Source organism: Salvelinus sp. IW2-2015, linkage group LG18 (genome assembly GCF_002910315.2).
Source record: "Salvelinus sp. IW2-2015 linkage group LG18, ASM291031v2, whole genome shotgun sequence".
Lineage (NCBI taxonomy): Eukaryota > Metazoa > Chordata > Actinopteri > Salmoniformes > Salmonidae > Salvelinus > Salvelinus sp. IW2-2015.
This window is the reverse complement of record NC_036858.1, coordinates 48,483,096-48,507,706: the sequence shown is the minus strand read 5'-3', so window position 1 is coordinate 48,507,706 and position 24,611 is coordinate 48,483,096. Positions and strand designations below refer to the sequence as shown.

The 24,611-nt window shown below is 42.8% G+C and overlaps 2 protein-coding genes across 3 annotated transcripts in view; one reads left to right on the top strand and one right to left on the bottom strand.

Annotated features, from left to right (window-relative positions):
• The first annotated feature begins 333 nt into the window (after positions 1–333).
• Positions 334–10,298, top strand: LOC111978604 (solute carrier family 22 member 7). 2 transcript variants are annotated; one of them, XM_024008741.3, is made up of 10 exons: positions 337–798; positions 1,109–1,212; positions 4,027–4,181; positions 4,408–4,576; positions 4,674–4,797; positions 5,997–6,106; positions 6,391–6,605; positions 7,101–7,209; positions 7,297–7,509; positions 7,816–10,298. In XM_024008741.3, exons 1-10 carry the CDS (start codon positions 421–423, stop codon positions 7,895–7,897), a joined length of 1,659 nt encoding a protein of 552 aa, XP_023864509.1. In that variant the 5' UTR covers positions 337–420; the 3' UTR covers positions 7,898–10,298. The 2 variants fall into 2 exon arrangements, with proteins under 2 accessions (XP_023864510.1, XP_023864509.1); XM_024008742.3 differs by lacking the exons at positions 7,101–7,209; positions 7,816–10,298 and having other exon boundaries at positions 334–798; positions 7,297–7,502.
• LOC111978605 (cysteine-rich protein 3) overlaps positions 8,066–24,611 on the bottom strand; it is a 34,932-nt gene continuing 18,386 nt past the window's right edge. The window contains exons 5-7 of the mRNA XM_024008743.1: positions 10,630–10,704; positions 10,203–10,297; positions 8,066–8,698 (exon numbers count right to left, since the gene is read on the bottom strand). Of these exons, the coding sequence (XP_023864511.1) occupies positions 8,561–8,698; positions 10,203–10,297; positions 10,630–10,704 (308 nt within the window). The 3' untranslated portion in view covers positions 8,066–8,560. The remainder of the gene's footprint in view (positions 8,699–10,202; positions 10,298–10,629; positions 10,705–24,611) is intronic.

Genomic DNA, 24,611 nt, shown 5'->3' with positions numbered 1-24,611 from the left:
ATTGCCATGGTATGTTTGGTACGTTTGGCTTAACAATGAGCAATGGAGTTTGAAGAGCACAGACATCCTGTTTCATTCTCTTTTTGGACTGTTCACATATTATTGAATTCCTGAAACTTTGAAATGGTGAAAAATTATTTAACTACTATTTAACTACTTTCTGTCAATGCATCACCAATTGATGTATATGAAGGGATTCTTTACAAGCAGAAGTGGTTTATTTATTTATTTTTGCACAGTTAAAGATTGATCTATTTCGCAAAGTTTAACTAACAATGAGACAGTTGGACCAACAGACAGACAACCTTTAGACTTGGTAAAAGATTATGATATATTTTCTTGGATCCAAAGTACGAATGTGAATGAGTGTGATTGCTGTGCTTCCGGTATTACAAGAAGTCTGTCTGGACCAAGTGGAAAATGAAGTTTGAACACCTACTCTCGGATATCAATGGATTTGGACGGTTCCAGATTATGATCATTATCATCAGCTTCATTGCTCGATTCACCCTGCCTTGTCACTTTATGCTGGGTAACTTCATAGCTGCTGTGCCCTCTCACCGCTGTGACATCAGCGCTCTGGATGATGAGGGCGTCTTTGGGAATCTGACCCAGGAGCAGAGACTGACTGTCAGTATTCCAGTACAGGAAGATGGGACTCCAAGCTCCTGCAAGATGTTCCCAGAACCCCAGTTCCACCTCCTGTCCAACTCCAATGACAGTGACCAAGCTACAGTCCCCTGTCAGAATGGATGGGTATATGACAACAGCACCTTCAAATCCACTCTGGCTACAGAGGTAAGCTTTTCTGTCTCTTTGTCACTATACTATACAAGTCGAAAGGTAATGATGTAGTCAATGAGTATCTCATTGAATGAAAGGCCATGTTGTACTCGTTGAATGTCATTCTTCGACCACTACACATGGTTGCATAGAAATTAAGTATTATTTGTCAGTACAAATCTCAATGAATGCATCCTTGAATATTGTTGTAGTGCTAGCTACTCAATTAAATTATTTCACAAAAGGGAAATAGAGAGGCTGTTCTCATTTATACGGTACCTTGAATGAGTTGTCTGTTTATTCTTATTTCTACCTCTTACATCAGTGGGACTTGGTGTGTGACCAGAAAGGGCAAAATAAGGCGATGGCCACCATCTTCTTCATGGGAGTGATGTTCGGAGCAATGACCTTTGGTAGTCTGAGTGACAGGTAAGTTAACAATAATTTATTAATTTATAAATTATTCACCTTAAAAAAAATAAATGTGTACAGACGCACGTAACATAACTGGTATGGTAGTGTCTGTCAACAGAATGTGCGGATGCAACGACTAATATCGCAACGACTTCTAGTATATTTTCTAACATGTCTTTCCCCAGATCTTAATCGAGCATCTGATGCAATTACTTGAAATTTTTGTTCTGGATTTCCAAGATGACCTAAAACCATGAAGTAGACATGCTGCAGCACCCCCTGAAAAATGGGAATATTTATTTATTATTTGTAAAAAAAAATTACTTGGCCTTTACAACTCTTCTGTCTTCAGCTGCAGGAAACTTTTATTTTACAAAAGTAGTGCACTGGGCCTTTACTACGCCTGTATTCAGGGCTGGTCCTGGCAATTCTGTCGCCCTAGGTGAGACAAACATACTGTATTGCCCCCTGCAAAACTAGAATACTCAGAGTAAGCAAAATGATGTTGAAAAGATGTCTAAAATCCGTATTTTCCAGACGTTGAAGTTAGGTTCAATTTAGGTTCTGAATGAAAGGTGAAAAGACAATATGTTTCAAATCCGAACCAAACATAGGCGTCTATAGTTGAGCAAAATCAAGGCTGGTCTAGACTGGACCAAAAACCAATGTCTGTGGGTGTGGAAATCAAGACCGGTCTAGACTGCACCAAAAAAAAAGATTGCTGGTCCAGACAGGACCAAAAAAAGACTGCCAAAAGACATCGGCGTCGGTCTGTGCTTACTGGGGTTATCCTACAGTGTCTGCCTGCAATGTAATTTTATAAATGCTCATCCATGTCTTAGTCCCACTGTTTCTAAAACAAGCTTTTCCATTGGCTTTATTGGTCCTGATTCCTGTGACTAATCAATATTACATTTCCACACTAATCAATTTGGCTGTTTAAGCTATGAATATCAGCTACCCAACTTTATCAGGAGTTATCCTGAGCCTATTTGCAATGTGTTTACACAGCGGGAAATGCATAAGTATTTTATTTTTCGCTATGGATACAAACTTGAAACCAATGATCATGACAATTTAGCCCAAGGGGTGAAACTTCTGGACAGCAGTTTTGAGTAGCCTGATTATCCATTCCATATTGTCCATTTTACTTTGGCCTCTCCTGTCTTTAGTATATGTGGTTTGTTAACATGTCAGCACATTTTTTTATATGATTAGGTGCCATTTAGGTTAGGCTATTTGATCAGAGAAACCTGCATGATGTAAAAGGTGTCTGCCCCATTACTTATACATTTTATCTCCAGCCTGTAAGCTACAGAAAAAGCCACATATTCTTTCTACCATATCCTATATCTGCTACATGATTTATGTTAGATTATTTTGACGGAATGTTGGTGGAGCGTGGCAGCGATGCGTCTCTCCAACAGCACCCTGGAGAGGCACGCTGGGAATGGACAAGCGAAATATTTTGCGCCCCTGCCCTTGACAAACTGAGCACTACTTATTACAGGCATCTGTAATATATATGCCACTGTTGAGAGAAATTGTCATTTTTGGGGGGCAGAATTATGTGAGGTTTTATGTGTTGTTGGAGGTGTGCCCTGGTCAGTTTAGCTCAGAAAATGCCACCCTCTTCAATCTGCCGGCATAGACGGCTGCGGGCCGGCCTTTCCGGTTTTAGCAGACCGATATAGGAAAGGGAAAGGGGGATACCTAGTCAGTTGTACAACTGAATGCCTTCAACTGAAATGTGTCTTCCGCATTTAGCCCTCTGCAGCTCGGGAGACATTTTTTTCTCTCACAAAAGTATTGTATTGGGCCTTTACTACTCCTGTATTATCAGACCAATACAGCCGTATGCAAAAAGAATTGCAGCACCCCACCCGCAAACATCTTCTCTCGGCTATGTCCCCATTAGCGATTGCTGAACCAGCAGCTACTCTTCCTGGGGTCCACACGAAACATAAAACATGACATATTACAGAACATCAATAGACAGGAACAGCTCAAGGACTGAACTATACACATTTAAAATAATAACAATAGAACCTAGAAAGGTCCTACTAACACAACACTGAGAGAAACAGAGAGACCCATTACTGTATGCCTACATCCTAATACATTCATATATTACATTTTAATTTTCATATAGTACATTTACATTCAGTAACATCTATCAGTTACACGCATACATACATCAGTACACATATGCCTATGAGTTATTTAGGTAAAATAGGGGGATTGGAAATTATGAAGACAATTACATTGAGGGAAGCTACAATCTATCTGCAATATTAAAGCTGATCTACCCCCTAAAAAAAAGAAAAATAAGGGCAGAGACATTGTGCTGTGAGCTTTTTATTTATTTATTAGTACATTTTGGTGTTTGCTTGAGTAATTTGAGATGGAAGGGAGTTCCTTGAATTCATTCTGGATTTGGGGCTGTGTAGAGACCTCTGGTGGCATGTCTGGTGGGGTAAGTTTGTCTGTCAGAGCTTTTTCAACACATGAATATTTCTCACATTAACATTTATCTTTCCTCTACTTTGATCCAAGGGAGACTGACAATTTGACATTGATATAAAAACAGCTACATTTGGTCTTTAATATTTTTTAAATCGATCAAATTAAGGGGACATTTGTATTTGTATTCTCTTTACATAAGCTTATCTTATTATATTTCTAATTGAAAGAGGGGAGTTGCCTCACACTACAGAGACAGGAAATAGGCCCCTGCCCTATGGGCCATTCTAGCTCGGAGAAAGCTACATAATGTAATTAGATATTTTTCTGTTCACTTTATCTTCACATGTTGTCTTTTTTTTCTAGGTTTGGTAGGAAGATCATGCTCCTGGTGTCCTATATCTCTGGCATGCTGTTTGGTGTTGCCAGTGCTTTCTCCACCTCCTTCATCATGTTTGCTGTGCTCAGGTTCTTCACTGGGTTCGGTATCACCGGCATCGTCATCGTCTCATCAGTACTCAGTGATTATACACACACACATGCACACAACCAAGCACACACACGCACACACGCACGCACGCACGCACGCACACGCACACACACACACACACACACACACACACACACACACACACACACACACACACACACACGAAGCCCAACCACCACTAGATGAATACAGACAACCCACGTGGTGTCCCAGAGACTATCCTTGACTCATCTGGTGTTGCTTTGTGTCGTCCTCAGGCGTGGAGTGGGTGGACATTGAGCACAGAAAATTAGTGGGAGTGATTGACAGCCTGTCCTGGACGTTTGGTAACGCCATGATTCCAGCCATAGCCTATTGTGTGAACGACTGGAGACAGCTGACTATAGTGGTCACCTCACCTCTCGCCCTGGCCATACTCACATGGAGGTCAGAGGGAGGGAGGGACTAACCAACGAATGAATGGACAGTTAACAGTTAACAGTTGCTGTGTTATTGTGAATAACATCTTTACCTCCTCCAATAGGTGGATTCCTGAGTCAGCCAGGTGGCTCATAGCCAATGGGAAGTTTGAGAAAGCAAACTTTTATTTGCAACAATGTGCCCAGATGAACCAGAAGCAGGAGTTTGCATCCAAAATTACACCAGAGGTAAGCAATTACCAGGATAGTATAAGTTTAAGCAATATGGTTATTTAAATTCCTTCACTCTTCCTTATAGCCTGGTTCCAGATCTATTTGTGCACAAATCTAATCAAATTGTATTTGCCACATGCGCTGAGTGCACCAGGTGTAGATTATACAGTGAAATGCTTACTTAACGGAAATTACCAAATAAAAAGGAAATAGTAACACAAAATATTAACACAATAAAAGAATAACAAGGCTACAGTATATACAAGGATACCGAGTCAATGTGCTTGGGGTACGAGGTAGTTGAGGTAATTGAGGTAACATTTACATGTAGGTAGGGGTAAAAATGACTAGGCAATCAAGATAGATAATAAACAGAGTAGCAGCAGCATGTGAAGAGTATAAAAGAGTGTGAAAGTGTATGTGTGTGTGGAGTCAATATGGATGTGTTTATGTGTTTTGTGTGTGTGAGCGTATGTAGTGTGTGTGTATATGTGTGTATATGTGTGTGTTGGAGTGTCCGTGTATGAGTGGGTAGAGTCCAGTGATTGTGCATAGAGCCAGTGCAAGAGTGTCAGTGGGCCCTGTGTTGAGGGTCAGCGTGGTGGATGTGTTGTTGCCTACCCTCACCACCAGGGGACAGCCCGTCAGGAAGTCGAGGATCCAGTTGCAGAGGGAGGTGGTAAGTCCCAGGGTCCTTAGCTTAGTGATGAGCTTGGAGGGCACTATGGTGTTGAACGCTGAGCTGTAGTCAATGAACAGAATTCTAACGTAGGTGTTCCTTTTGTCCAGGTGGGAAAGGGCAGTGTGTAGTGCAATAGAGATTGTGTCATATGTGGATCTGTTTGGGCGTTATGCTAATTGGAGTGGGTCCAGGGTGTCTGGGATGATAGTGTTGATGTGAGCCATAACCTTCCTTTTAAAAGCATTTCATGGCTACAGATGTGAGTGCTATGGAGCGATAGTCATTTAGACAGGTTACTTTGGCCTTCTTGTGCACAGGGACTGTCTTGCTAACTCCTATGGTCAGAGTTGGCAAGACAGCACAAATAGATCTAGGACATGTTTACTTTCCCTCTTAAAGCCTGGGTGGGATTTTTTCCATATTGCTTATATATATCCAATCTTTTCATATCTACGGGAGCGTCGAGGAGACGAAGTCTCGGGGTTGATTTGGGATTCAGCAACTGATCCGCCTCTGTTCTTCTCGCCACCAGACTCTGTCCAGTATCATTGTGACAGAGAGAAAAGACAGAACCTACTCCTACCTGGACTTGGTCAGGACCCCAAAGATGAGGAGACTAGCTCTACTCACAGGCATAGTATGGTGAATATCCCCGGTCTCATGATATCTGATACAAGTTGCTTTAGTAAACGCATGTTCATCATGTCTGGCTACACACAATAATGTAGGAATGTATTGATGCTATCAAGTTGGGTAAGATTTCATTTGACTGTTTTGATCTAATATCCACATAAGAGAGTATCCTGAAATGTAAATTCAACTTTAAATTAGACTTTTAGCTCACCTCAAACTGTGTCAAAACACATTACATAGCTCTACACTGTTTAACAACACCAACAATGCCAACCTGATTTCTCATCCCAAAGGTATGGTGTGGCTTCAACATATTATGGCATTAGCTTCMACATCACTGGATTTGGGCTCAACATATATCTAACCCAGTTTGTGTATGGTGCCATAGAGCTCCCAGCCAAACTATCAGTGTACTACCTTCTGGATAAGGTGGGCAGGAGAAACACAGAAGTAGGATCTCTGCTAGGAGCTGGAATCTGTCTCGCTGTTAATATTTTCATACCCAGAGGTGAGTGCTTTTTTTGTGGGGGATCAGGGAGGCGGGCAATTCAAGTCCAGGAGACATCTTATAATGTATTGGAGGTGTCAACAAATACTGCCCTTCCTCTAGTGCAGCACTGACATACTACCTGATTCAACTATAGTTTTCTAAATTGAAGACCATGCTTAGATGAATCAGGTGTGTTAGAGCTGGGTTAGAACAGACCCTGGCAGTATCACGTCTCTACACGAGTTATCACATCTCTAAAGGAGATATCACATCTCTAAAGGAGTTATTACAACTCTACACAAGTTATCACATCTCTAAAGGAGTTATCACATCTCTACACAAGTTATCACATCTCTAAAGGAGTTATTACAACTCTACACAAGTTATCATCGAGTTCTGCTGGGGTGTGTTCCAGTCTTTTTCAGTTATTCATGAACTCATCCTAAATATTTAAATATGGTGGGAAACTTTGACTTAAAGGAAAGGTCATGTCGTTCCTCTCCTCCACTTCAGACATGTCTGTTTTAAGGACGGTGGTGGCGGTGCTGGGGAAGGGTTGCTCGGCAGCATCCTTCACAACTGTCGTGTTATACAGTTCTGAGCTGTTCCCTACTGTGGTCAGGTAAATCACACCTGTGTCTCCGATTTAAAGTGTAACTAAAGACAGGTCAAAATGTGTGTTCTGTATATTTCTCTCTCTGTCTCTCAGGCAGAACGGCATGGGCTACAACTCGTCCATGGGTCGCCTGGGAGTGTCTCTGGCCCCTCTCATCCTGCTGCTTGACGAGGTGTGGAGGGACCTTCCGCAGGTCCTCCTCTGCTCCATAGCCCTGCTGGCTAGCCTGGTGGCCAGGATGCTGCCTGAGACACGTGACCGCTGTCTACCAGAGACCATTCAGGACATTGAGGACGGGCAGACAGGGTATGATATAGCCTCTGTGATATAGACACTTAGGTTGGAATTCAATCTAAAGTGCGTTAAAGAGCAGCGCACTAGACAGATCATAATGCATCTATTAAAGGCTAAATATGCAGAAATCGCTCCGCCATTGCCTAGTTGCTACAATTCTAAAATGCTAGGCTAAACCTAGCAAACCACAATTTCTCAAGCAAGCATTTTGCCAGGGTACAATCTGTAAATTCTTTGCAAATATGGTTATCGATGATTATGAATATCATAGTGTTTTATCAATGACTATGTGTTTATTCTTTTTATGTACAATTCTAGGAAAAGTTTGGCTGGATCCCAAGTTGTGGAAACAACAGAAATCCCTCTAAAATCAAAGGCCAACGATGAGGGGGAAAATTGATACTAAAATATTCTTTCTGTAAATATTTTTTATATGCCCAAGTGTGCACCAACAACAATTTTTTCAAACACCTTTTCAAGTAACCTCATTGTATAGTAAGTGGTGTGTTTGTTCCACATCAAAACAACATTCAAACCTAGCACTGATTTAATAAAACAAGACACAAGAGAAGCATAATTCATTTTATTCCTCCTATACAAATTCAAATGTTCCACTCAATTGCAATACTGCATTATCTTATTTAGTAAAGACTCCTTTCTGTTTCATATGAATGAGGAACAAAATATTATCTTTGATAATGTATCATAACTCTTTATGCATTCTTCCTCACCATAACCATTGGCAAATATATGCAATCAATCTTTAATATTGGATATGAAACTGTTGTTAAATACGTATTTTATAAATCTGTGTGCTTAGCAGGTTGCAAAAGTGATTTAAATATTCTGAAACATTATTACGTTATACAAACAATATGTAAAGATACACACAAAAATACCTCATGTTTATCAGCAAGCGTGTGGTCGGTTCCATTGCAATACCTGTCAATTCAGTCAGTGAATCATTTCAGTCACTCAATTCAGTAATTTCAGTCACTCAATTCAGTCACTGAAATGACCCTAATCAAACAGAAACCCCATTCATCTCACTTTTAGTGTGTGGTTAAGACTGGCTGGGTATTTCAGTTTGCTCCATGTCTTCCTTCTCATAGATGTAACAGCCCACCTTGCCGATGTTCACTCCTTTTGGTCCATACAGGATGCCGTAGCAAGGGACGTGGCAATAAGGTATCCCTTCATGCTGTAACAAGGGAAACRTTTTTTTTCTTCAATAAAWAAAAAAAAAAACGTATTTAGTACATAATGTTTCTGCAACGGTATCTTACGGCAAAAAGGAGCTTCTGGATATCAGGACAGCGATCACTCACCTCGAATTAGACAAAACGTGCAATCATTGGACAATAAATTAGACGAGGTATGATCACGAATATCCTACCAACGGAACATTAAAAACTGTAATATCCTATGTTTCCCGGAATCGTGGCTGAATGACGACATGAATATTCAGCTAGCGGGATATATACGCTGCACCGGCAAGATAGAACAGCACACTCCGGTAAGATGAGGGGGGGGGGTCTGTGCATATTTGTAAACAACAGCTGGTGCACGAAATCTAAGGAAGTCTCTAGATTTTGCTCACCTAAAGTAGAGTATATTGTGATAAATTGCAGGCCACACTACTTGCCTAGAGAGTTTTCAGCTATACTTTTCGTGGCTGTTTATTTACCACCACAGACAGATGCTGGCACTAAGACCGCACTCAGTCAGCTGTATAAGGAAATAAGCAAACAGGAAACCACTCACCCAGAAGCGGCGCTCCTAGTGGCCGGAGACGTTAATGCAGGGAAACTTAAATCAGTTCTACCAAATTTCTATCAACATGTTAGTGTGTGCAACCAGAGGAAAAACTATTCTTGATCACCTGTACTCCACACACAGAGACGCGTACAAAGCTCTCCCTCTCCCTCAATTTGGTAAATCCGACCACAACTGTATCCTCCTGATTCCTGCTTAAAAGCTCAAATTAAAGCAGGAAGCACCAGTAACTTGGTCTATAAAAAAGTGGTCAGATGAAGCAGATGCTAAACTACAGGACTGTTTTGCTATCACAGACTGGAATATGTTCCGGGATTCTTCTGATGGCATTGAGGAGTACACCACATCAGTCACTGGCTTTATCAATAAGTGCATCGAGGACGTCGTCCCCACAGTGACTGTACGTACATACCCCAACCAGAAGCCATGGATTACAAGCAACATTCGCACTGAGCTAAAGGGTAGAGCTGCCTCTTTCAAGGTCCGGGACTCTAACCCGGAAGCTTACAAGAAATCCTGCTATGCCCTGCGACGAACCATCAAACAGGCAAAGCGTCAATACAGGGCTAAGATTGAATCATACTACTGTACACTGGCTCCGACGCTCATCTTATGTGGCAGGGCTTGCAAACTATTACAGACTACAAATGGAAGCACAGCCGCGAGCTGCGCAGTGACACAAGCCTACCAGACGAGTTAAATCACTTCTATGTATGATTTAATTGACCAACATCAATGCATCTTCAGATTGTCTTATAAGTCCATGTGGGCTAGGCATCCTGAAAATGCAAGACACTTTAATAATAAAATCAATCAAATCAACCTTACTTGTGAATTTCGACACAGAAACACTGATGTTGATCTTAAAAGCAGCCCTCGCTTCAGGTCATCAGTAACTGTAGTAGACAGTAATAATGTGGATGTAATACCTCAGCATGTCCACCAGAGGTCAGTGTCTTCTTACACCTCTCACAGCGCAGGCAGGGTCGGTGCCAGTTCCTACCCAGGGACATCACCTTCTCTGCTGCAGAGACAGACAAACATTTCACTATGATTACCTCATTCAACTGGCATGTCAGGATAATTAATCAAAAGTGCACAAGGTACTGTGTGGATCAGTTGGTAAAAATGTGGTGATTGCCACACTGAGATCTTGGGTTCAATTCCCACAGTGATCACATACCAAAAATGTATGCACTCACTGTACTTCACTTTGAAAATATAAGAGTCCGCTAAGTGACCCCTTGAACTATCAGTACAACATAGAAAAATAAATATAAGAAGGCACATAATGCATATTTGAGTGATCTATGTTTATATCATAAATCAATCATGAACAGTCTGACCAAAACTTACCAAAATAGACCACTTTTTCACAGCCAGGACAGAGTGAGGTCTCTCCAGCAAACATCCTGGTCTGAGGGGGAGGTACTGGCAAAACAACAATAGCTAGAGGTTATTCACCCGACAGAAACAAATAAGTCAGCCTCAATTAAACTCATAAATTAACCCTACATAAACTCACATATTTGATTTTCTGCAAATTACCAGACAGCAAACATAAGGACAAACCAGTGGAAAAGACACAAACTCAACATACCAGTGACCAAGTCCAGCTGATAAAATAAATTGAATCTCCTACTTGACATAATTATTCAAAATATACAATTGATCTATTCAGGTTAACCAAACACATAAACTCCGTTTTCAGATTAAACAATGACATGATACATAACAGAAAGTCTGGGTTTACAACGTTTTGCAAAAGGCAAAATTCAACAGATTATAAATCATTATAAATTTAACATCGAGCGATCAGCAACTACCCCACCCATTCCTTCAAAATCATTTTAATCTCTAAAGGAAATGTTAAACCCAACAAGTTGTTTGTTAAAAACATCTGTTGAAAGTTCTAACATGGGTCAATCTTGAATCTTGTAATCAGAGATAGTTGTTTAAAGACGCAGGGCTCTATTTGGAACTTTTAGCAACTTTTGAAAAGAGACTCAAACGCTAAAATGCACGCTCAGTCACAAAACATGTGCCTTTTTAAAATTTTATTAACAACAAATCAATACAGAGAGTACATGAGGGAACACAAGTATATATAGATTATATACAATGGACAATTGAGCTAGGGGGTACAATATTACATTACAATTACACAAGGACCTTAAGGGACATACACTTACACACACACTTACACACTTACACACACACTTACAATTCTAACAGCTTTTTTGTTAGTAGAGTATTTAATTGTCTTAAAATACAGTTCAATTTATTTTTGTAGGGTAAGAAAATGTGTTTTTTATTTATTTTTTATTTTTAACCCCCAATTTTCGTGGTATCCAATCGCTAGTAATTACTATATCTTAAATGACAGACTAACATTGGATTTGGAGTTGATTCCAAGGAAATACATAAAAGATTGTAAATACACAACTTGAAGCAACCACATATTTCGCCATGGAGTACGTTCTGATTAGCCAGTGAAGGGCCAAGCCTCGACTCACCCATAACTTGTTTATTCATCAAAACCCAGCCCTTTCGTGGCAACGCCAGCAAGTGCACCAATAATTGTACCACCTGCTCTTAGATTTACAATTGCGTTAGGTTGGTTAAAATAGAGCCCATTGTCAAAGTTAGACATACACTGAGTATACAAACATTAGGAACGCCTTCTTAATATTGAGTTGCACCCCCATTTGCCCTCAGAACAGGCTTAATTTGTCGGGGCATGGACTCTGGCCCATGTTGACTCCAATGCTTCTCACAGTTGTGTCAAGTTGGCTGGATGTCCTTTGGGTGATGGATCATTCTTGATATATACGGGAAACTGTTGAGCGTGAAAAACCCAGCAGCGTCGCAGTTCCAGACACACTCAAAGCTGTGCCCCTGGCACCTACTACCATACCCTGTTCAAAGGCACTTAAATATTTTGTCTTGCCCATTTACCCTCTGAATGGCACACATACACAATCCATGTCTCAGTTGTCTCAAGGCTTAAAAATCCTTCTTTAACCTGTCTCCTCGCTTTCATCGACACTGATTGAAGTGGTATCAATAAGGAATCATAGCTTTCACCTGGATTCACCTGGTCAGTCTATGTTATGAAAAGAGCATGTTTTGTACACTCAGTGAATGTTGTACTGCAAATTACTTGAAAGTTCATCGTTGGTCATGTTTTAGGGGGTTATATGTATCTTAAAAGATCAGATACATGTCAGCCTTTTATATAACTCAAAGTAATGTGTCGATGTTCGATAGAACACTAAGTCCCTTGTCAAATGTGAAGTGTCACTATACGAAAATTCCTCATTCCTCCCCAGTGATGAACAGAGATAGGATCATTACAAGTGTGTCTGTGTGTGTGTTTGTGTGTGTGTCTGTGTAACCCTCTTTCTTTATGTTATATTATATTTAACCCTTAAAGGTCATACTTGGGGCACTTGGTAAGGCCAGTTAATCTGAGCAGCCCTGATAAAAAGGACTTGTTCCTGTGTGTGTATGTGTCTATACACTACATAGCCAAAAGTATGTGGTCAACTGCTCGTCAAACATCTCATTCCAAAATCATGAGCATTAATATGGAGTTGGTCCCCCTTTGCTGCTATAATAGCCTCCACTCTTATGGGAAGGGTTTCCACTAGATGTTGGAACATTGCTGCGGGGACTTCCATTCAGCCGCAAAAGCATTAGCGAGGTCGAGGCACTGATTTTGAGCGATTAGTCCTGGCTCGCAGTTGGCTTTTCAATTCATCCCAAGGGTGTTCAATGGGGTTGAGCTCAGGGCTCTGTGCAGGCCAGTCAAGTTCTTCCACACCGATCTCGACAAACCATTTCTGAATGGACCTCGCTTTGTGCACTTGGGATTGTCATACCGAAACAGGAAAGGGCTTTCCCAAAACTGTTGCCACAAAGTTGGAAGCACAGAATCGTCTAGAATGTCATTGTATGCTGTAGCGTTAAGATTTCCCTTCACTGGAACTAAGGGGTCTAGCCCGAACCATGAAAAACAGCCCCAGACCATTATTCCTCCTCCACCAAACTTTACAGTTGGCACTATGCATTGGGGCAGGTAGCGTTCTCCTGGCGACCGCCAAACCCATATTCGTCCGTCGGACTACCAGGTGGTGAAGTGTGATTCATCACTCCAGAGAACGCGTTTCCACTGTTCCAGAGTCCAATGGCGGCAGGCTTTACACCACTCTAGCCGACGCTTGGCATTGTGCATGGTGATCTTAGGCTTGTCTGCGGCTGATCGGCCATGGAAATCCATTTCATGAAGGTCCCGATGAACAGATCTTGTGCTGATATTGCTTCCAGAGGCAGTTTGGAACTCAGTAGTGAGTGTTGCTTGCTACGCGCTTCAGCACTCAGCGGTCCTGTTCTGTGAGCTTGTGTGGCCTACCACTTCGCAGCTGAGCCATTGTTGCTCCTAGACATTTCAACTTCTGTCACGCCCTGATCTGTTTCACCTGTCCTTGTGATTGTCTCCACCCCACTCCAGGTGTCGATCATCTTCCCCATTATCCCATGTGTATTTATACCTGTGTTCTCTGTTTGTCTGTTGCCAGTTTGTCTTGTTTATCAAGTCAACCAGCGTTTTGTCTCAGCTCCTGCTTTTCCCCAGTCGCTCTTTTTCTCGCCCTCCTGGTTTTGATCCTTGCCTGTCCCGACTCTGAGCCCGTCTGCCTGACCACTCCGCCTGCCCCTGACCCTGCCTGTCGTTGTCACACCCTGGCCTTAGTTATCTTTGTTTTCATTATTATTTTAGTTAGGTCAGGGTGTGACATGGGGAATGTATGTGTTTTGGTTTGTCTAGGGGTTTGTACGTTTAATGGGTCAGTGTCTTGTCTAGGTGTTTGTATGTCTATGGCTGCCTAGATTGGTTCTCAATTAGAGGCAGCTGTGGTTTATTGTCTCTGATTGAGAGCCATATTTAAGGCAGCCATAGGCAGTTGGGTTTTGTGGGTAATTGTCTATGTTGAACGTTTGTTGCTTGTCTATGCACTTACGTCGTTAGCTTCACGGTCGTTTGTTGTTTTGTTTAGTTTGTATTTGTGACAGTACCCCCCCCCAAAGGTGCCGGACTCCGACCGCACAACCTGACATTGAAGGGGAGGGTCCGGGGGTGGGCCTTATTAGGCGCGTGCTCGGGTGCGGGACGTGGCCCCCACTCCACCATGTGTCAAACCCCGCTTTGGTGGCTCTGGTGAGATCCTGGTGACTGCGGCTTTGGAAGATCCTGGCATGGCTGGCGACTCCTGGCTGGCTCCAATGGCTGGCTGGCGGGACCTGGCTGCTCATGGCTGGCGCTGGCGACCTGGCTGCTCTGCTGCTGGCGACTTGGGCTGTCATGGTGGCTGCACTCTGGCTGCTCATGGCTGGCGGTCGACTCTGGCTGCTCATGGGCTGGCTGGCGACTCTGGCTGCTCAATGGCGGCTGGCGGGACTTCTGGCTGCTCATGGCTGGCCTGGCGACTCTGGCTGCTCATGGCATGGCGGACGGCTCTGGCTGATCTGTCTGGCGGGACGGCGTCTGGCTGATCTGTCTGGCGGACGGCTCTGGCTGATCCCTGTCTGGCGGACGGCTCTGGCTTGATCCTTGTCTACGGGACGGCTTGGCTGATTCCTGTCTGGCGGACGGACTCTGGCTGATCCTGGGCCGCACGCTCTGGCTGATCCTGCTGGCGGGACGGTTTTCTGGCTGATCCTGTCTGGCGAACGGCTCTGGCTGATAGCTGTCTTGATGGACGGTCTGGCTGATCCTGTCTGGCGGGTGATCGTCTCGCGTTCGGCTGATCCTGTTCTGGCGGACGGTTTGCTGGATCTGGGACGTCGCTGATCTGCTCTGGCGGACGGCTCTGGCTAGATCCTGTCTGAGGACGGCCGGCTGTCTGCTGGCGGGTCGCTATCTGTCTGGCGGACGGCTCTGGCTTGATCCTGTCTATGGACCGGCTCTGGTTGATCCTGTCGGCGCTACCAAAAAGACAGGATCACCAGAGCCGTCCATCAGACAGGATCAGCCAGAAGCCGTCCGCACAGACGGATCAGCCAGACCGTCGCCAGAACAGATCAGCCAGAGCCGTCTCAGACAGGATCAGCCCAGAGCCGTCCGCCAGACAGGATCAGCCAGAGCCGTCCGCCAGACAGGATCAGCCAGAGGCCGTCCGCCAGGACAGGATCAGCCAGACCGTCCGCCAGACAGGATCAGCCAGAAGCGTCCGCCAGACAGGATCAGCCAGAGCCGTCCGCAGACAGGATCAGCCAGAGCGTCCGCGCAAGCCGCCGTCGCCAGACAGGATCACCAGACCGCCCGCCAGACAGGATCAGCCAGAGCCGTCCGCCGACAGGAGCAGGCCTCAGACAGGATCACCAGAGCCGTCCGCCAGACAGGATCAGCCAAGAGCCGTCGCCAGACAGGATCAGCCAGAGCGCCGTCGCCAGACAGGATCAGCCAGAGCCGTCCGCCAGCCATGAGCAGCCAGAGTCGCCAGCCAGCCATGAAGCAGCCAGAGTCGCCAGCCAGCCATGAGCAGCCAGAGTCGCCAGCCAGCCATGAGCAGCCAGAGTCGCCAGCCAGCCATGAGCCAGCCAGCGTCGCCAGCCAGCCATGAGCAGCCAGAGTCGCCAGCCAGCCCATGAGCAGCCAGATCGCCAGCCAGCCATGAGCAGCCAGAGTCGCCAGCCAGCCATGAGCGCCAGGTGCAGTCGGGTTCCAAAGCCGCCAGTCAGCCAGGATCTACCAGAGCCACCAAAGCGGGTATTGACAAATGGGTGGGTGGGGGCCACGTCCGCGCACCCGAGGCCGCCGCCATAATAAGGCCCACCCCGGACCCTCCCCTTCAATGTCAGTGTGGCGGTCGGAGCCGCACCTTTGGGGGGGGGTACTGTCACACCCTGGCCTTAGTTATCTTTGTTTTCATTTTATTTTTAGTTAGGTCAGGGTGTGACATGGGGAATGTATGTGTTTCGGTTTGTCTAGGGTTTTGTACGTTTAATGGGTCAGTGTCTTGTCTAGGTGTTTGTATGTCTATGGCTGCCTAGATTTGTTCTCAATTAGAGGCAGCTGTGGTTTATTGTCTCTGATTGAGAGCCATATTTAAGGCAGCCATAGGCAGTTGGTTTTGTGGGTAATTGTCTATGTTGAACGTTTGTTGCTTGTCTATGCACTTACGTCGTTAGCTTCACGGTCGTTTGTTGTTTTGTTAGTTTGTATTAAGTGTTCGTTTCGTTGTTTTCCCTTCTCTAAATAAAAGAGAATGTATTTTGCACACGCTGCGCCTTGGTCCTCTCTCTCACCCATAGACGATCGTGACAGTCGTCCTGTACCATTACCCCACCACTCTGGATTATCGACCACTGCCTGCCTTGATCTGTTGTTTGCCTGCCCCTGTTGCTGTAATAAACATTGTAACTTCTTCAACACAGACTGCATTTGGGTCTTACCGGAAAACTGATAACTTCACAGTAACAGCACTTTACAGTTGACCGGGGCAGCTCTAGCAGGGCAGAAATTTGACAAAACTGACTTGTTGGAAAAGGTGGCATCCTATGACAATGCCACGTTGAAAGTCACTGAGCTCTTCTGTACGAGCCCATTCTACTGCCAATTTTTGTCTATGGAGATTGCATGGCTGTTGGCTCGATTTTACACACCTGTCAGCAACGGGTTTGGCTGATATAGCCGAATACACTAAATAGCTGTCCACATTCGTTTTGGCCATGTAGTGTATGTATGTGTGTGTGAGGTGGCGAAAGCCAACGGAGGGATTTGTTTTTCATCAAGACAATATGTTAACTCTAAACTCCCTAATAATACTATTACTACCCCTGTCGCTGTACCTTGCCCCAGATCCGTTTGTGTGGTCTGCCTATGGTATTGTTGGCCGTGACAATGGCCACATAGCGATATCAAAACCAGCGCAAACAGATTCTGGGATCAGCGCTACCGTCCCTTACCTTTGGGTTGGTTCCGGGTGACCTGCACGGTGGTCCATGAGTGTGGTGCGGAGATCCTTCTGAGGGCTGCTTCAAAAGGCGGGTTTGAGGAGTGTCGTAGATGTAGGAGCCTGCCCCTCCAATGTTCACACCTGGAGGAGAGTTATTAGGCAGCCATAGTATTATGTGGTATTATGAGGTGCTAGAGTTTGCACAAAGTACCAGTGTCTTACAACTAGTCCCATGGAACCATTGGTTCTCTTCTGCTGTACTGAAATTTGGTTGTCAGTGTGTTATATTAAAAAAGGAAATGCTTTAAGCCCCAGTAGAGGTCCTACTGGATAACTCCCACATTAGACGATTAGGCAGAATTGCAGAGGAAGGGAGAAGCCAAGGGGAAATGCCTGCTGTTTTTCAGTTGGGTTTGAGGTTCCTTTATCCAAACAACCAGAATCAAACGCCCACCCACACTCCTACCCAAACCACAGAGATCAGCACAACATTCCAGACAAATTCTTTGTTTCTGTATGATTGTAGCTGGGTCAAACTCATCTGAAATGCACATGATTAGAGGGTAATCTCATTCTTTATAGATAATCTATAAAGATAGTCAAAATAATTTTCATAGATATGCGCTGAAGTTTGTGCAGATGAGTAACCGTCATTAACATTTAGCTTCCCCAGTCTAATGACCCTCACCTATGTATTGGCCCCAAACTGATAGAACCCAGGTGCCATCTAGAAATTAGATGTTGCCGCCTATACTTCCCACTCCATGTTTTGTGGCAGCCCCACAACAATCATATGATAAGCAGGTCATAATAATATAAAAGTGATAATTCTTGTCAGTTTTTCGAAACATTACACTCAATAAACTGCGGGAGCTTTCAACAGTTTGCAGATACAGTGTGCCTAGTGAAAGTCTACACACACTTTGAGTCTATACATTTTGCTGTATAAAAAATTCTGAAAAGCGATTCAATTTGATATTTTCCTAACGATTTACACAACCTACTCCCCATTTTTAAAGTAATTTTTTAAATTTTTTAATTAAGATATCTTGATTGCATATATCTTCACACCCCAGAGTAATATACTTGGTGGAAGCAGCTTTGGCAGCCAATTACAGCTGTGAATAATTTAAAATAACTTATACCAAATTAGGTTAGGGAAACATACACTGTATATCTAATTGTTTTTGTCAAAATTGCTCAAGCTCAGTCATTTGGTTGGGAATCATTGACGGACAGCAATATTCAAACCTTGTCCCAAGCAAATTTAAGTCAGGCCTGAGACTGGACAACTCAGGAACATGTAACCACCTCTTAAAACCCATTCTGGTGTGTCTTTGGCATTAATATATGTTGTAATTGTCCTTCTGGAAAATAAAACTTTATCCAGGGTTAGGTTTTCAAAGAGACTGAGGTGGGTTTCCTCTACTTTTTACCTGGGCTTTGCTTCTTTCATGTTTATTTTGATCTTGAAAACTCCCAGTCCATACTGGTGACAAGCACACCATAAATGATGCTCTGCCATCATCAATACTTGAAAATACAGAGGGTTGCTCCTGTGCTGTGTTCGTGTTGTATTTGATCCAAACCTGTAATTTTCTATTTAGGCCAAAAAGTGGTATTTATTTGCTGTGTTGTCTTTGCAGTATTGCTTAACAGGCTTATGCAAACCATAATTGATGATTGCAGATGATTTTTTAACATGGGCTTCCTTCTTTGAATATTGCTTCCATTAATGATCCAACAAATTGATGAGCTTTGGCAATGTGCAAAAACAATTAACATAATAAACATAACATAAAACATAAATGTTCACAGCTCTAATGCTTCAAAGGTGCTTCTATTGAGTACTAACTTGGGTGTAAAATGCATACTAATGAAGACATGTTCATTTATTTTTATTAGGAAAATGTTCTATAATTTTTCTTTCACCTTGACAAGGTGAAGTAGGTTGTGATGATTTGGGTAGGAACAAAATCAAATTAAATTATTTTTTAGATTGAATTTTAAGCCAGTAAAATGTGAAGACTGTGGCAAAGGGTGTGTAGACTTTCACTAGCGACTATATCTATCTTTCCTCCAGTTATTTAATCTGTCCCTGGGTTCATACACTACTAACCACCATTCCAGTCATCCTAGAAACGATTAAACATCAGGATGAATAATCCAATTAAACTCTCTATGTAGTGCAAGGACCCATAGGGCGCTGGGCAAAAGATGTGTCTCACTATAAAGGGAATGGGTGCCATTTGGGATACAGAGCATGTCATAATTACCCAGAAAAATTACCCAAATGTCTGAATGCACCCGCGCGCTTAGTCAGACAAAAATTGTTATGATGAAGCTTATATGACATGTTCTTAGAAATATTTTCACTTTTTAAAAGGGAAGCACCTCAAGATTATATCAGAGTTCTTCATGCACTCACAAACCCAAATGTGTATGGTATTTCTTCCAGGTGAAACTAGTGAATACTTAAAATCCATAATTGCTAAGTGTGTAAGCCTATGTGACGTGTACACCAAAATTCAGAATCTACTTATTTAATGGCACACACAAATCATAGGATTTTTGGTGTGCTTCAAAATGTTGTCACAGATTTAAGCAACTTTGGAACGCAGGCCTACTTTTTTATGCAACTTTCAAACTTTTCAATTGAAGCAACTTTAAGAAATGAGGCCCACTGCCAGGTGGTATAACACCAGGTCAGGAGGTCATTATAGATATATAAATATCCATCTGGTCCCCACACAGCACACCTGAGGACGTCTTGCACTTTGATTCATGGGAAAGGAAATGCCTTGTATGACCGTATAGCATCCGTATAGTATAGGGGTGATGAAATATTATAATGTTTTTAAGCATTGTTTTCTTAATCAATCAAGTACTTTTATGGCTGTTTATGTGAGTTGAGGAAATTAGTACATTTGCTGCTACTGAATGTGTTGTGCTGTGTGTTTGTGTGCATGTGTGAGTGTGTACGTGTGTGTGGAGTGTGTAAAGTACAGATGTAGGATCTAAAATTTGAACAAGTTTTGCTACAGCAGGAAAATAATCCTGCAGCAACAGGAAATGTGAATATATATTAGTGTGAATTATAATTAATGGACATTTTCGTTATGGGTTGATACATTTTTCGTAAGTGAAAAAAAGCCAATTAAGTTTATCCTACTCTATTATTGGTCTTACTGAATTCAAGCTATAGCCATTCTTCTGCACACCTGCGATTATGCTTTTTAACAGTAACCTCTACCTTGGGTTCCGAAGAGAGTTCCGTAGGCATGGTTTGTGACAGTAGGGCAACCCATCATGCTGGAAGACAGACAATGGTCTAATATTAAAAAATAATCCTATTATCATAATAAATAGCTGAATATTGGTCATTAAGAAAAACTAAAAAACACAGGAAGTCCCTCCAAACAGATTGCCAGGTTTAGTGCAACTTCCGTTATAACTATTTACTGAAACAGTTCTACTTTATTAGAAATAACCGTTTATTGAAGCTGAAACTACTGAAAACATTTGACAATTCACTGAAATGGAACATTACAGTCAGTCAGTGTCAGTATAAAGCATTAGGGTTTAAACCAATCAGACACAGAGGTTATAATTTCAGGAGTGTGACTGCTGACTGGTCACTGGCTTCATCACAAATTGGCACCATATCTCATTTGTAGTGGCACTACTTTTGACCAGTGCTCATAGATAGGGTCATTCTACAAAAGTGGTGCAACTAATAACTAGACATACACTGAGTGTCAAAACATTAGGAACACCTTCCTAATATGTGAGTTACAACCCCTTTGCCCCTCAGACAGACTCAATTCGTCAGGCATGGACTCTACAAGGTGTCGAAAGCGTTCCACAAAGATGCTGGCCTATGTTGACTTCAATGCTTCCCACCAGTTTGGCTGGATGTCCTTTGGGTGGTAGACCGTTTTTGATACACAAGGGAAACTTTTGAGCATTAAAAACCCAGCAGCGTTGCCGTTCTTGACAAAAAACGGTGCGCCTGGCACCTACTGTACTACCATACCCCATTCAAAGGCCCTTTGTCTTGCCCATTTACCCTCTAAATGGCACAATACCACAATCCATGTCTCATGAATTAAAAATCATTATTTAACCCGTTCTCCCTTCACCTACACTGATTGAAGTGGATGTAACAAGTGACATCAATAGGGATCATAGCTTTCCCTGGATTCACCAGATCAGTCTACAATGTCATTCGGAAAGTATTCAGACCCCTTCCTTTTTCACATTTTGTTACGTACAGCTTTATTTCTAAAACGGATGCAATTAATTTTTTGTCATTTTTTGTATGTATAAATGTATAATGTATAAAAATATATATATGTGCATAACTATTCAGACCTTTTACTATGAGGCTCGAAATTAAGCCAGGTGCATCCTGTTTCCATTGATCATCCTTGAGATGTTTTTCTACAACTTGATTGGAGTCCACCTGTGGTAAATTCAATTGATTGGACAAATGATTTGGAAAAGGCACACACCGTCTATATAATGTCCCACAGTGACAGCACATGGTCATAGCAAAAAATAAGCCAAGATGTCGAAGGAATTGCCGTAAAGCTCAGAGACAGGATTGTGTCGAGGCACAGATCTGGGGAAGGGTAACAAAACATTTCTGCAGCATTGAAGGTCCCCAAGAACACAATGGCCTCCATCATTCATTAAATGGAAGAAGTTTGGAACCACCAAGACTCTTCTTAGAGCTGGCTGCCCAGCCAAACTGAGCAATCGGGGGAGAAGGTCTTTGCAGGGAGGTGTCCAAGAACTCCACCAATCAGGCCTTATGGTCGAGTGGCCAGACGGAAGCCACTCCTCAGTAAAAGGCACATGACAGCCCGCTTTGAGTTGCCAAAAGGCACCTAAAGGACTCTCAGACCGTGAAAAACAAGATTCTCTGGTCTGCATGAAATCAAAATCGAACTCTTTGGCCTGAATGGCAAGTGTGACTTCTGGAGGAAACTTGGCACCATCCCTACGGTGAAACATGGTGGAGGCGCATCATGCTGAGAGGGATAGTTTTCAACTGCATGGACTGGGAGACTAGTCAGGATCGAGAGAAAGATGAACGGAGCAAAGTCAGAGAGATCCTTGATGAAAACCTGTCCAGAGGGCTCAGGACCTCAGACTGTGTAATGAGTCACATTTCAGATTTGTATTTTTATACATTTCAATACAGAGAGATCCTTTCGACCAAATTCCTGTCAAACTATCGCCAATTCACAGACTTTATTTTTGCAAACTGCTTCAATAGTCTCTAGCTAGCTCCTTCACATTCAGTGCATGAACTGGGAATAAAACAATATTTAGAACAACTAACACCGCTCTGAGAGGAGGATAGAAGAGATTTAGGATGCTGTGGACCTCAGCAGGCTCTTAAAGCTCTTAAAGCTTCATTCTATATATGGCTGGCATTTTGTAACCGACCTTAGAGAGTGGGCTGCATCCCAAGGGCCAGGCCCATAGGGCTCTGGTCAAAAGTAGTGCGCTAGTGTAGTGAATAGGGTGGCCTTTTTAGGACCTCATTTAGAGACATGCAACGTATGTGTGACACACCTATTTTTTGGACCAACATTGGGTTATGTGTGTGGGACACAGCTCAACCAGTTCCTACATTAATGAATGCACACACACCTCTGTTGCACAAAGCTCACTCTGACCACACAGGAGTGTTCTGTGTCTCCTCAAATATACAAGAGTATTTTATAACCTCTACAAACTGCCCTCCTCACTCACACTACAAGAACAACAATGTCACTAACAATGTCACTACAAAACACTTAAGTCACTCTTAAAAATACTTATTTGGGACCAAGTTCTTCACAGCAAAAAAAAAGTACAACTTTAGATCAGAAACAGTGCTATTACAGTATAGGCACATACTTGGCATTTAACAAGTGTAACTGTTTGCGGGTCAATTGCATTGTGACAATGAAACTAGACATGGCGGCAAACTATTTGAGTGACTTGTGAAAGTTTTGAACCTCACATTTCACCCTATCAACCTCACATCTGTAGGGTGACATTTAGAACAGCTAAAAAAAAAAATATTTTGCAAAACAGCGTATTTCCAAAATACACACTTTCAGGATTGTGATGGTGACTCACTGCATGCGTCGCATATACACACTGTTAACTTTAATGTTCAATCATCACTTCCTTCATACCTATTTCAGACCTTGAGTCTAAATATGGACACTGAGGTCAGGGACATAATGTCTACGAGACAGCCTGTGGACTCAGCTAGTCCAGCAAATCTGAGCTATGTTTTTCTGGACGGTAAAGTCTGTCCCAAATGGCACCCTACTACCTATGTAGTGCACTTCTAAGTAGTGCACTGTGTGGGAATCGGGGGCTATTTGGGACGCAACAAAGCATCCCGTAATTCAGACTCGACAGTCTGGTGATATGTCAATGGCTGTTCATTGTCACGTTGTCACTGAGGGTGTGGGTGTGATGTCATGAAATCATGGAGCAGCCGCGTTAATGCAGTGTGATGAATGAGTTGGCGTTAAATGCAAAGGAAACATTGCATCAGCTTGGGCTGGCATTGTAGGCTACAATCCAGGAACTAAGGACTGCCTTTCTGACAAGGTCATTATAATCTTGTCATTTAAACACAGGGAGGCTGTGAGTGGAGGATGGTTTCATAATAATGGCTGGAATCGAGTGAAATAAATGGTATCAAGCACTTGGAACTGTGTTTGATACCTTCCATTAACACCGTTTCAGCCATTACTATGAGCCGTTCTTCCAGTTAAGGCCACCAGCCGCCTATGCATTTAATGTCTACTTAACCTCAATGTAAATGTAATATTATCCCTGATACTGCAGTGGCTAAATCAGGGTCACGCAGATGTTTCTTGGTAGTTTTAACCAAATCTACTTTGAAACAAAAGTATACACCTCACACCGTTATGGGCTTAAAAAAAGAAGACACCTGTACCATGTCAGATATAGAGTTCACATGTATTCTATTTTGAGTTTGCATCCCAATTTACATCACAGAAAGACTGAAATAACAATAGTTCGACATAGAAACACCAGATTTTCAGCAAGCTTTAAAAAATATAATTTGTATTAATATTATTTTTAACATTCACCCATTGAGGCCACTTGGTCATTTTCATGCAGGAAAGGGCTACTGAGTTAGTGGTTTGGAAGAAGATGCAAGATGTAATTTCAATGATCCCAAGAGAAAGAATTATTGGAGAGTTCCCTGAGGTGTGATACCCTTTCACGAATTGCAGATACCATTCTCCCGCTCTGTCTCCTCCTGATGAAAAAGTATTGAGAGAGAGAGACTTCAACCATTAAAAGGTTTTAGAAAATGTTCTGAACAATTTGAAG